This window comes from Somniosus microcephalus, chromosome 3 (genome assembly GCF_052327205.1).
Source record: "Somniosus microcephalus isolate GS21.2 chromosome 3, FLI_Smic_1.0, whole genome shotgun sequence".
NCBI lineage: Eukaryota > Metazoa > Chordata > Chondrichthyes > Squaliformes > Somniosidae > Somniosus > Somniosus microcephalus.
In genome coordinates, this window is record NC_140989.1 from 242,301,251 (window position 1) to 242,314,575 (window position 13,325).

The 13,325-nt window shown below is 41.0% G+C and overlaps 1 protein-coding gene across 5 annotated transcripts in view; it reads right to left on the reverse strand.

Annotated features, from left to right (window-relative positions):
• Positions 1-1,647: 1,647 nt before the first annotated feature.
• The window catches only part of LOC147121778 (kinetochore protein Nuf2-B-like), a 65,624-nt gene continuing 53,946 nt past the window's right edge, over positions 1,648-13,325 (reverse strand). For all 5 annotated transcript variants that reach the window (XM_085982272.1, XM_085982275.1, XM_085982274.1 and 2 more), the window contains 6 exons: positions 11,938-12,000; positions 10,000-10,137; positions 7,599-7,742; positions 4,786-4,961; positions 3,775-3,910; positions 1,648-2,207 (listed from right to left, as the gene is read on the reverse strand). In XM_085982272.1, the coding sequence (XP_085838398.1) occupies positions 2,076-2,207; positions 3,775-3,910; positions 4,786-4,961; positions 7,599-7,742; positions 10,000-10,137; positions 11,938-12,000 (789 nt within the window). In that variant the 3' untranslated portion in view covers positions 1,648-2,075. The remainder of the gene's footprint in view (positions 2,208-3,774; positions 3,911-4,785; positions 4,962-7,598; positions 7,743-9,999; positions 10,138-11,937; positions 12,001-13,325) is intronic.

Sequence of the window (13,325 nt, forward strand, 5' to 3'; positions counted from 1 at the left end):
ACCCGCTCCATCACCAAGACCGTCTACTTCCACCTCCGTAACATTGTCCATCTCCATCCATGCCAGTTACCACTAGACTCAACTATTCCAATGATGTTCTAGGACATAGGAACAGGAGTAGGCCATTCAGCCCCTTGAGCCTGTTCCGCCATTTAATGAGATCATGGCTGATCTGTGACCTAACTCCATGTAGCCGCCTTTGGACAATATCCCTTAATAGCTTTGGTTAGCAGAAAGCGATTAATCTCCGATTAATTAACAATTTATCTAACATCAATTGCCATTTGTAGAAGAGTTCCAAACTTCTACCACCCTTTGTGTGTTGAAGTGTTTCCTAATTTCACTCCTGAAAGGTCTGGCTCTAATTTTTAGATTATGCCCCCTAGTCATTGAATCCCCAACCAGTGGAAATGTTCTGGCCAGCCTCCCATCTTACACCCTCCATAAACTTGAACTCATCCAAAACTCTGCTGCCCATATCCTAACTCGCACCAAATCCTGTTCACTCATCACCCGTGCTCGCTGACCTAATTTGGCTGCTAGTCCGGCAACACCTCAATTTAAAAATTCTCATCCTTGTTTTCAAATCCTTCCATGGCCTCACCCCATCCTATCTCTGTAACCTCCTCCAGCCCTACAACCCTCTGAGCTCTCTGTGCTTCTCCAATTCTAGACACTGGCGCATCCCTGGTTTTAATTGCTCCACCAGTGGCGCCATTCCTTCAGCTACCTAGGCACTAAGATCTGGAATTCTCTCCCTAAACCTCTCCTCCTCCATTAAGATGCTCTTTAAAACCTATCTCTTTGACGAAGCTTTTGGTGACCTATCCCAGTATCTCGTGGCTTGGTGTCAAATTTTGTTTGATAACGCTGCTGTGAAGCACTGTGGGGCGTTTTACTAGGTTAAAAGGCGTAAGTTGCTGTTGTACTGCAGTCAAATGTTCACTCAGAAAAGAGTAGTTCTGGTCTCCATGCTACAAAAAAGATATTGAATCACAGGAGAAAGTGCAGAAGAAAATGACAAGGATGTTACCAGAATTGAGAGGATGCAACTATCAGGAAAGATTGCACAGGCTGTGGATTTTTGCTATGGAAAAGCAAAGACTAAGAGGACCCTCAAAAGAGGTCTTTAAAATTATGAAGAGGTTGATGTGGAGAAACTGTTTCCACTTGTGGGTGAGTCCAGAACAAGGGGGCATAAATTAAAATAGCCATTAACAGATCAAATAAAGAATTTAGGAGTAATTTCTTTCTGCAGAGTATGAGAATGTGAAACTCGCTGCCACATGAAATGGTTGAAGCGGATAGCAAGTTCAGGGTGGGAAAATGTAATTAGAGAGGGCGGAGGCTAGTTTAGTGTATAAACAGCGGCATAGACCAGTTGGGCAGAATAGTCTGTTTATGTGCTGCAGCTTCTATGTAAACGCTTCATGGAAAGGCTAGTTCAAACACTGATTTATGTTGCATCTCCCTCCTCTCCCCAGTTACTTGCAAATAATGTAATCCACCAGAACGCCACATTTGGCTGTTTTTGAATTTAAAAGGTGCATTCCTCTAACCATTTAACATTACTGCAGGAGTATGAAAGTGAATGAGAATGAAACAGTTCTCAAGAGTAGCAGTTAAGGAGACAAATAGCAGTGAAGCTTCCTGGATAAGCATGGTTTTACTTTCAATAAAATATAATCCTTCAAATACTATCTACAGCATTAGCATATTAACTGTGACAGTCCTCGTTAACCTGAGTACATTTTATTTTTACATTTATTCCAAAGTTATACATCAGCAAAGGTCACACATTATAAAAATGCATAGAAAAACATTAAAATGCAAATTTCATTTTGCACTGTAGGGAATTATGCTTTACTCAGTTTGGATATTTTTAAGCATGCTATATACAAGATAGTTCAAAGAGTGACAAATATGCTAGCCTAAACTCAACCATTTGAAACATCTGCTCAAGAATAATTTTATTTGTCATTTGTTAAGGTTAAACTGAAGAGACAGCAGACTTAAAAAGGTTAACAAATAAAATCAGAGTTGTACAAAGATTTGAAATGAATACAGACTGGGCTTTAAATTCTTTCATTCATGGCTCTCTCTAGCTCTGCCATTTGCTCACGTCCCTCAGAGGTAGCCTTCTGCGTCACTGTGGCCAACCGTTCATGATATTGTTCCAGATGAGTCAGCAAGTTGGCATACAGATTCTGTTAGGTAAATCAAGAACAGAGCTCAAAACTTTAATCCAAGTAATGTGCATCCTCACCTTCCCCTTCTGAATATTCTTCGACTCATTTAATTGCACTAGCCAACAAGTACAAGGTACATTCTAACCCACTAATGCTATCGGTATCTTCCAAGTGGCCAGTGCTGGAAGGTCATCTTGATGAGGCCAGTAAAAACTCTGTATAGCACTACAATCTGTCTGCTGGTCTACAATGACTGCACTCTCTCATCTACATGAATAAAATTGAAATAAAGCCTCAATTTTAGAGCTCTGGTTTCAAAATAAAAACATTAAATAGGAGCATCTCATTTCCATTAAAAGTGATGATTGCAGTAGCAAGTTTATTAGCTTAGTCATAGGAAAGGCCTCAATTTTAACATTGGTTTAGCAATTGGCTTTACTGTGATACTAGACCAGTCCAGCTATATTTAAAAAGCTAAATCCTGGGGCAAAGGGAGTTTTGAGAGTTTACTTTTTGCAGTGCTGAAAGGCTTGCTAACAAGTTTCATTTACCAAAATACTCAAACAGCTCGATCTAGGTCATGGTACACATAGCAAGGATCATTCTTCAAATTAAACTATATTCCACATGACCCGGAAATAAGCTTCCGACCACACATCTGCAGCATAACAAAGACCGCCTACTTCCACCTCCGTAACATCGCCCGTCTCCGTCCTTGGCTCAGCTCATCTGCTCTTGCCTCAGCTCATCCGCTGCTGAAACCTTCATCCATGCTTTTGTTACCTCTAGATTTGACTATTCCAACGCACACCTGGCTGGCCTCCCACATTCCACCCTACCTAAACTCAAGGTCATCCAAAACTCGGCTGCCCGCGTCCTAACTCGCACCAAGTCCCATTCGCCCATCACCCCTGTGCTTGCTGACCTACATTGGCTCCCGGTTAAGCAGTGCCTCGATTTCAAAATTCTCATCCTTGTTTTCAAATCCCTCCATGGCCTCGCCCCTTCCTATTTCTGTAATCTCCTTCAGCCCCACAACCCCCGCAGCAGCCCCCCGCCCGAGATATCTGCGCTCCTATAATTCTACCCGCTTGAGGATCCCTGATTATAATCGCTCAACCTTTGGTGGCCGTGCCTTCTGTCGCCTAGGCCCTAAATTCTGGAATTCCCTGCCTAAACCTATCCGCCTCACTACCTCTCTTTCCTCCTTTAAGACGCTCCTTAAAACCTAACTCTTTGGCCAAGCTTTTGGGCACCTGCCCTAATTTATCCTTATGTGGATCAGTGTCAAATTTTTTGTCTTAAAATACTCCTGTGCAGCGCCTTGGGACGTTTTACTACATTAAAGATGCTATATAAATACAAGTTGTTGTTGGTTACACTTCCCTCCTGCACTGTATAATATTTGCTCGCAAGTGGCCAGTTGCAATTTTTGATTAGGGAGGTACTCAGATCAGCCAATGACTTGTTAATGTAAATTACTGCTGGTCTTCAGATTGTTAAACATCCAAAGTAATGCAAGCTTAAGAAAACCTAGCCATTTAGTTACGTATTACAGACTCTTCTTCATATTGCTATTACATACCTGACATTCAGACACATCTTTCTCACAGCTCTCTTGCAACATCTGGGTTTTTGTCAGAATATGTTGACGCTCACTGTTTATTTGAGCAATCTGATCAGTTACTTCCTGCCTTCGAAGCTTAAACTGATCACACTCACTATTAAAAAAAATAAAAAATAAATTTGATATACTTTTGAATTGTGTGTTGCAATATAAATTTAAAACAAAACAAATAGGCAAGCATTCCTGAATGGCCCAGAGTTTGTTTACAAGATTAAAGCTGGCAGCCCGAATTCAACAGCACATTTCTTCTTAGGAATAAACAAAACGTTACTCTAGAACATATTACCACAAAGCCTAAGGAAAATGGTGCTGTTTCAGAAACAAAAGCTGTCCCCAATCAATAGTATGGCACTTCAAGTCATAATGGATGGTCACACAAGAATTCAGATAAATTGCAATCATCTGAAACAATTAACAGGGCTCACAACTCAGCACATTACATTCAACAACTCTGGGCAGGTTCTCTGGTTTACTGCATGGGCTTTTTTGAAAAGAGATCCCAAGATATAGCTACAGTATAGTTATTTTTTTAAACTTATTTTATATTAAACTGCTAATAGAGGAGATCTGAATTACACATTCCATTTGTGCCTAGACCCAAGAATTCTTCCATCTGTATGTTGACAAGAAATTATAAAAACATATACAGACATGCAGAAGAATATTTGTATAAAAAAGACAAGCAATCGATGCCAACACTTTGGGGGGGGGGGGGAAGGTGTGAGAGAGAGGTAGGGCAAAAACTGATAGACAAACACAAGTAGAAGACTAAAAAGGCAAAAAACAGAATCCACAGCAGTTTTCAGTTCTGATAATCCCTATACAGATTAATAGAGCATACTTAATTCTGAGCACTGTGCTTAGACCATTCTTCAACCAGTTGCAATTATGGATTCTGAAAGATGTGATCCAGTATTATCTCTTGTCCCAAAGCAAAAACTAAAACAGTCAGTAGCTAAGTTTACATACGTGGTTACTGAATCAAGATAATGCTCCCTAGCTTCCTTCTTCTTATGCCTCTGCATCTGCAGCTTATCCTGTTTTTCAAGCTTTGAGCAGAGAATCCTTTTCAGCCGAGTCTCTTCTGTCTGCATGTTTTTCAGCTCCATTTTCTTTCTCTCTAGCTCATTTTCTTCATTCCAAATCTGTAGAAAGGTCAAGGGAAAAATATATTCTTGCATGTGTCAGATGGTATCACTTTGGAGAGATAAATACACAATATCTAACAGCTATTTGGTTGATGTTGATTGTAACAAGTTCTAAAAGTATATTAAAAAATTATCTTTCACATTCAATAAGTCATCCTCGTTCTTCATTTACCATGAACATATCTTATTCTAGAAGCAGAGGAATCAAATAATAGCCTGGCCCTTGAAAGCACTAATGGTATTACTTGACACATTCTCCCTGCAACCTACAAGAGTGCCCTCACAAGGGCAGCTCTAGTTCAACTGTATAAAAGTTTAATAAGATCTCAGTTAGAGTACTGTGGCCAATATTGGGCTTCACAGTATAGGAAGGATATTGAGGATTTAGAGCGGGTACAACACAGATTCACGAGGACGCTGTCTGCTTTGAGGAAACACAAATATGAAGACCTGAACAATTGGGGATTTTTTCATTAGAACAATGCAGATTATGGGGCAGTATGATAGAAATGTTTAAAATTATGAAAGGATGGGACAGGATAGCTAAAAGCTGACTGTTTCCAGTATTTATGGGGTCAAGAACGAGAGGCCATCGATACAAGAATAAATGCAAGAAATTTGGAACAGATGGTAGGAGAAACATCTTCAGAGTTGTCAGGCTGTGGAATTCACTTCCAGAGTTGAGGCAGAAACTGTCAATATTAGATTTGATAGGTGCAGGAAAAGGGGTTGAAGGGATATGGGTACAGGGTGGGTAAATGTGATCAGAACTCACGTGGAGAGTAAACAACAACACAGACCAGTTGGCCTAAATGGCCAGTTTCTGTGTTGCAACATCTATGTATTTCTATGCAATTAGAAAACTAGTGGGTAAGATTTGAGGTGCAGAATAAAACCCGCTAGCATTAGGAATGGACCAATATTAGAGGGTGCAGTGAATTCCCTGTAAGGGAGAGAAGCTTTTGGAATTCATCATCCAGCAGTTATTTTCTTTTACTAGTAAAACTGAAGGTTTTGGTCATCCTGCAATCTGATAAGAGGAAACAATTACTGGGGGAAAATCTTTCAAATTTATCTATCTACTGTGTGTAACAAGGTCTTGTACATAGCACAGGTCACACCAAAGGCATATGTAAAATAACACCCAAAATTGAATACACACTTTTCTGATTGGCTTATATGACCATTACTTGTCTAGTTGACCATGCTGATTTGGTCAAATATCGAACAGGTAGGAAAAGCTACCATTACTCATTACAATCAACGAACCAACACAAAACCAACCAAACTCCCCCTTCCCTCTGATTTCAGCAACCAGATTTTGAAATCCACCACCTTATATACTAACAATGAAATTTAGTATATAATTTACAGCACAGAAACAGGCCATTCGGCCCAACTAGTCCACTAGTTTATGCTCCACTCGAGCCTCCTCCCACCCCTCTTCATCTAACCCCAACAGCATAACCTTCCATTTCTTTCGCCGTATGTACTTATCTCGCTGTGCTATTTCCCTCAACTGCACCTTGTGGTAGCAAGTTCCACATTCTTACCATTCTCTGAGTAAAGACATTTCTCCTGAATCCCCTATTGGATTTATTAGTGATTTTCTTATATTTATTTAGTTTTTAACTCCCCCACAAGTGGAAACATCTTCTCTACATCTAACCTATCGAACCTCTTCATAATTTTAAAGACCTCGATTAGATTACCCCTCAGTCTTCTCTTTTCTAGAGAAACGAGCCCCTGTCTTTTCTGATAGGTATAACCTCTCAATTCTGGTATCATCCATGTAAATCTATTTTGCACCTACTCCAGTGCCTCTATATTTTTTTTATAAAATGGAGACCAGAACTGTGCATATAATTAAATATACTTAAGGCTTGTATGTTTGTCTCTCAAACTATCCTCTACAATCAGCCAAATCCAAGTTCTCCATCAACCTTACGCAGGAGAGAGGGTGCCGATCCAGAGGCTCACCAGCACGTTTTTGACACACAATTTCAATACAATAATTTTAAAACAATTTTTAAGGAGTTAGCAAAAGCTTAGCAAATTCTGATATAGTACAGGAAACTCTCGTTTAAATGGCACCTAAATATCCGGAATTCTCTATTAACCGGCAAAATTCTCACTCCGAAAACAGTATCTCAATAACCGGCAATGTTGCCGAGTCCGAGTTTCCCGCGGTGGCCGAGTTAGTCAGTGGGGTAGTTCTCCAAACTGCCACTACTCGGCTTCTTGGCGCTGTCGGAAGTCGGAGCACCTCAATACCCCTGTAACAGGAGTTTGACTCTCCCACGCTGCCAGTAGTCTCTTCTGATCCGCCATTTTACAGGGGTACTGTGTGTCTCCCACGCTGCTGGTAGTCATTGCATTGCATTACCCTCAACTGGCAGTACTGTACTTAATCAAGCATCTTCCACCATCCATTTAACATAACATTCTGTAGGTGAGTACCCAATTACTGTACACTGCACATTTCTTGATTTTTTTATTTTTCTTTGTTAAAAATAGCCTCGGTAGATAACCCTCTCCGTCATCTGGAATTTTTGATCAACCGGCAACACGCCGGTCCCGGATACCAGAGTTTCCTGTATATATCCTTTGTTAAACACAGTGGAATTCACATACCTCAGTGTTCATGCTGCTTATATGGTCAGAGCCAGCCTGGGATTGTTGCAATAAACTGCAGTAAGTTTCTAGTTCTTTGTTTTGGAAATTGGTAAAACGTGCCAACTTGTCCTGAAGTTCCAATGTTCTCTCATTTTTCTTTTGCTATTAAATACACACAAAACTGAATTACAATGGGCCAAGTTATCTCTGTCAGCTACTTCTATGTGATACGCACACCAGCTGGCACAGCCCTCGCCAAGTAGTTGCTGCCGCTGTTTAGGACCGAGGGCTGGTGATGCCAAGCTGCAGCACTTTCTCTACCCCAACAATCCCCAACCAGGACGTTAGGGATACAGAGTTGGGCAGCACACAATTCAGAGTGGGCCTCAGTGATCATGAATGGGCTATTACATTGTGCACAGTATTTAAAATAATTCGCAGAAGTTGGCACTAACATGCCGCACTAACTGCAGGGGCACTCAGCAATACACTGCATTGGTCATTGCTGATGTATCAAACAACAGTTCTGCTCAGGATAAACACTATTACATTTCAATTTGGTGCCTCAGACCCCTTATTTGTATTTTTTTTAAATGGACACCAAGAATATTGGTTGATCAGTGATGTTACCATTCGGTCTAGGAAGCCAATTTGCAGACGAGTCTGTAAACAGAGTAGCTGTAATTCAATTTTACTTTTCTTTGCTAATAAGGGACAGTACTATTTTTGCTGCTGTTCATTCTAGAAATTTGCTAGCTAATCACTGCCAAAGCCCTGATTCTACGATTAAAAAGAGAAAACACAAACAGGCCTAATTTGAGACAAAATACACTTGCAAACCGCAGATACTACAGTGACTATCTAATGTAACCTAATCCTTTAAGCTTTGACCCAATTCAACAGCAAAGCTACGACATGAAGAATAAGGAAACAACTCTTTTAGCCAGGGAAAAACAAACTGGCACAAGTCCTGTGGCTTTAAAAGATAGTGGTCGGAGACCAAATGTACCACTGTTTACCTACATCATAACATTTCAATGCATATCCTAAGCATGCATTATCCTAGATCCAAGGACCACTAAACATCCATGGTGAAAGAGACGGTTAGGGCCAGGAAACTGTTACAGTGAAGGGTGTAGGAAGAGTTGTGGATGTAGATTGGAAGAGACTGGACAAGGGGAGAAAAAAGAGTCAAGATAGGAAGAAATAAGTTCCATGGGGCAAGAACAGGCTGAAATGATGGGTCTACTGGGGCAGTCCTGTTTGTTGATCTGGGGAGGAAGTAGAAGTGGGATGCGCGGGGTTGGAGGACTACGAGGTTGGAGGCCATGGGGGGGGGGGCAGGGGAGATCTCCGGAGGAGATGAGGTCAGTGATGGTCTGGGAAACAATGGCTTGATGGTTGGTGGTGGGTCTTTGTCCAGGGGAAGGTAGGAGGAGGTGTCAGAGAGTTGGTGTTCAGCCTCCGCAAGGTAGAGAGGTCTTTTTGCCAAACAACAACAGTGCTGCCCTTGTCAACAGGATTAATGACAATGTCAGGATTGCACCTGAGAGAACGGAATGCTGCAAGTTCAGAGGGAGGTAGGTTAGCGTGAGTGAGGGGAGTAGAGAAATTGAGATGGCCAATGTCACGCTGGCAGTTCCAAATGAAAAGATCAAGAGAGGGTAAGAGGCCAGAGGGAGGGGTCTAGTTGGAACGGGAATGCTGAAGATAGGAGAAAGGGTCCTCTCCTGGCCAAAGAAGTGGGCACGGAAGCGAAGGAAGAAGAGCTCAGCATCGTGCCGAGCTCGAAGAATGTTGATGCTTGCAAATCAAATTCAATGTGTAAGCCAGAAGCAGAGATTATAACAGCAGGGAAGCAATTTGATCCTTTTCAAGATTATTGGTGAGATTGCACAGAATACTACAATCAGTTCTAATCATCACATTTAGAAAAAGTTCAAAGTAAGGGTAGTGAGTACATGGTACAAAGGGCAATTGAATCATGTGGTGCTGGATCAGCTACAATGAATGGTCCAGAAAGCTGTCCTCAATACTTTGAGCAACATTTGTATGGCACTGGCCTTTTGCAGAAAAGCAATTCACTTCTTGACAATTTTTAACATAAAATTAGAATGGAAAAACATCATTACTAAGCAGTCTGAAATATATCCTCAGGGTGAATAAAGGTTTCATCAGCCTGGAACCCTATCTGACTCTTAACCAGCAACCCCTACACTGAAAAGTTGCAAGCATGAATGCCAGACAAGGACAGAATTGGTGTACAGTAAAATGCAATGCCTCAAATAGCTTACTGTCAAATTTACATCTTAAGACCGGAACCTTAGACAAGTTACCAAACAGCTGCCAGCACCAGGAGGTCGTATACAAGCATGAGTTCACAACTTTAGGAGAAAGGAGGGTGTGAGCAGGATCTTACCATGGCTTCTTTCTTCTTTTCTGCTGCCTCCCTCATTGCCTGTATTTCACTCTTCAGTTGTTCTGGGCATTCCACAATCAGAGGTTTGAGCTTTGCTTGGCTTTCCTTTGCATTGGCCATGTCCAATTTTATCTGGCCCTATTATTAAATAAAACTAGATTAGGAAAAAAAATTAGATCTGCAAATCCTTTCAAACTATCAACCAATACTTGGCTAATGCTGCAATAATTCAGAGTTTGGAAAGGGCATTGTAAAGAAGCATCTCACTGCCATTCTCTGCTTATCCACCTGCTCCCTTTGCTGCCACTCAGGTTAATACTCAGTGATGTCCACTGCAATGACATAAGGCATTTTAAACGAAAGGAACCAATTTTCTCCTCGCAATTAAAAAAAAACTCAAATCAAATGCAAGGATAAGGAAGATAATTATCTTATGTAGGTCTGTTACACAAAGCTATAATGACCTCCACCTGCTTATATACAGGCGAATTTAAGAAGTAGTCAAATCTACTCATTTGTTTATCTTTCTTGTACATGAGTAATTCTAACCAAGCTACAAACAAAACCACACCTCTGCACATCACAGTAAACTGGCAGATGACGTTACCATGGCCCAGAATTTGCGGTCAGCAGCAAAGCGAAGGTGTTCATTGCTGGCCCCGAAGTACGCTTTGCACAAGGATCTCGCGATCCGTGTGGAGAACTTTGGGCTTTCTGATCTTCAATTCAAATCTGCGAACTGTAGTGGGGATCCCCCTGTGTGAACCGCTGTGACGTCAACAGGCTGTTTAAGCAGCCAATCAAAACGCAGAATTCTCTCAGACAGCAAACAAGGAAGTGAGTAAAGACAGAAAATGCTGGAAACACTCAGGTGGTCAGGCAGCATCTGTAGAGAGAGAAACAGGGTTAATGTTTCAGGTCGATGACCCTTCATCAGTTCTGACGAAGGGTCATTGACCTGAAACGTTAACTCTGTTTCTCTCTCTAATGATGCTGCCTGACCTGCTGAGTATTTCCAGCATTTTCTGTTTTTATTTCAGATTTCCAGCATCCACAGTATTATGCTTTTGTATTAAGGAAGTGAGTAAGCTCTTAAAATTCTAACTTTTTTAAAAGTTAGAGAGAGCAAAAGAAAGATTGAGGCTCTCAAATGGGGAAAAGGCAAACCTGAAATAAAGATGTACAAACTTAAAAAAAATTTGGGGGAGTTTCTTAATTTTTATTAAAATGAACAAATTTCACACTGCACAAAATTTAAATAAATTTTCCAGACCCTTCACATTTGTTTAGCAGTAATAATGCTGGCAAGTTCCACCTAATCCCTTTGGGTCTAACTTTTAGTGGGGAATTTAACAACATACTTACTGCGGAGATGCCAAAGTTTGTGTCAGTTTCAATGATTTGGCTGATTACACAGATTGCCGGCTCTGTGGTGGGGGACACAGTGCAGCCTGTTTCGGAGCTTTCAATGACTGATTACAACTTCGGGATTTCCGCATGCGTCCACGCATGCACCAAATCCTGGAGTGGTGGTCAGTTTCAAAGGCAGAATGATGGCGAATGCTGCCAGTTCGCCATCATCTCGAGCACAAATTCCAGACCCATGTTCTTTAATGGGGTTGTTTAGTTTCTCCTACAGGTATTGGTAAGAATTTCCATTTCACTTGAAAAACATGAAGACGTTCCACAACAGGGAGCAGAAATTGAAAGGCAGAATAAAATTTACACAAGTATGAAATTTTGAAGGCAAGTCAATGTCACATACAAGTGAGCTTGATAGCATTTATTGTTTTTATACATAAAATCTTCAAGTTCTTAACGACTTGCTTGGAAGACTTCTTACAATCATATACCACATATCCACTTACAAAATATAGCTACTAGATATTAATAAGTCAAGATTTGGTCAAAATTAAAATCCAATTAAGATGTACTTACCAGCATTTTGTTTTGCTCTGCAATTTCAGTTTTCAATTGTGCAGTTGCATCTTGAATGGAATTCTGAACAAAAAATAAAAGCAGAGTGATTCAGTTCCATCTGTATGGTGTAAGGCAGGGGTGTTTCCAAGACACAGTCTGCAGGCCAAATGTGGCCTGTAAGCTCTACTGATCCAGCCAGTTCTCTGTGGAAATCCAACTTCAGCAACTTTCAGCAGGGCAGGTTAAGACTGAGGACCAAGAAATGGCTGAAGTACCAAGATTTGGTACCTGTTTTCACTATTGAAGATGAAGACTAATTGTCAGCGGTGACAGATACAAGTGCTCTCAACATTGACTCCTTGGAAATTAATTCAGAAGTGGTCTTGGTTAGGAATAAGGCTCTTAAAGCTGATTGGGTTGTTAGACCAGATGACATACACTTCAAAATGCAAAATAAAATAGGAGATATATGTCATGTCAGCTGCTGGCTCATACATTTAAACAGCTCACTGAGGTCTACAGTCATTCCTATGAATTGGAGGGCAGTCCAAGAAGTTCCAGTATTAAAGGCAGTAAATCAGACCCTGGGAATTCTAGGCCAATTACTTTGATGTCAGTTAAGAACATAAGAAATAGGAGCAGGCCATTTGGCCATTCAATAAGACCATGGCTGATCTTCTACCACATCTCCACTGTCCTGCACTATCCTCATATCCTTTGATTCCCTTAATATTCAAAAATCTATCGATCACTGTCTTGAATATACTCAACGACTGAGCCTCCACAGCCCTCTGGGGTAGAGAATTCCAAAGATTCACCACCCTCTGAGTGAAGACATTTTTCCTCATCTCAGTCCTAAATGGCCGACCCCTTATTCGGAGACTGTGACCGCTGGTTCTAGACTCCCCAGCCAGGGGAAACATCCTCCCTGCATCTACCCTGTCAAGCCCTGTAAGAATTGTGTATGTTTCAATAAGATCACCTCTCATTCTTCTAAACTCTAGAGAATATAGGCCTAGTCTACTCAATCTGTCCTTATAGGACAATCCCCCCATCCCAGGAACCAGTCTGGTGAACCTTTGTTGCACTCTCTCTATGGCAAGTATAACCTTCCTTAGGTAAGGAGACCAAAACTGTACACAATACTCCAGGTGTGGTCTCACCAGGGCCCTATATAATTGCAGTAAGACGTCTTTTCTCTTATACTCAAATCCTCTTGTAATAAAAGCCAACATACCATTTGCTTTCCTAATTGCTTGCTGTACCTGCATGTTAACTTTCAATGATTTGTGTACAAGGACACCCAGGTCCCTCTGAATACCAACATTTCCCAATCTCTCACCATTTAAAAAATACTCTGCTTTTCTATTTTTCCCTACCAAAGTGGATAACTTCACGTTTCTCCA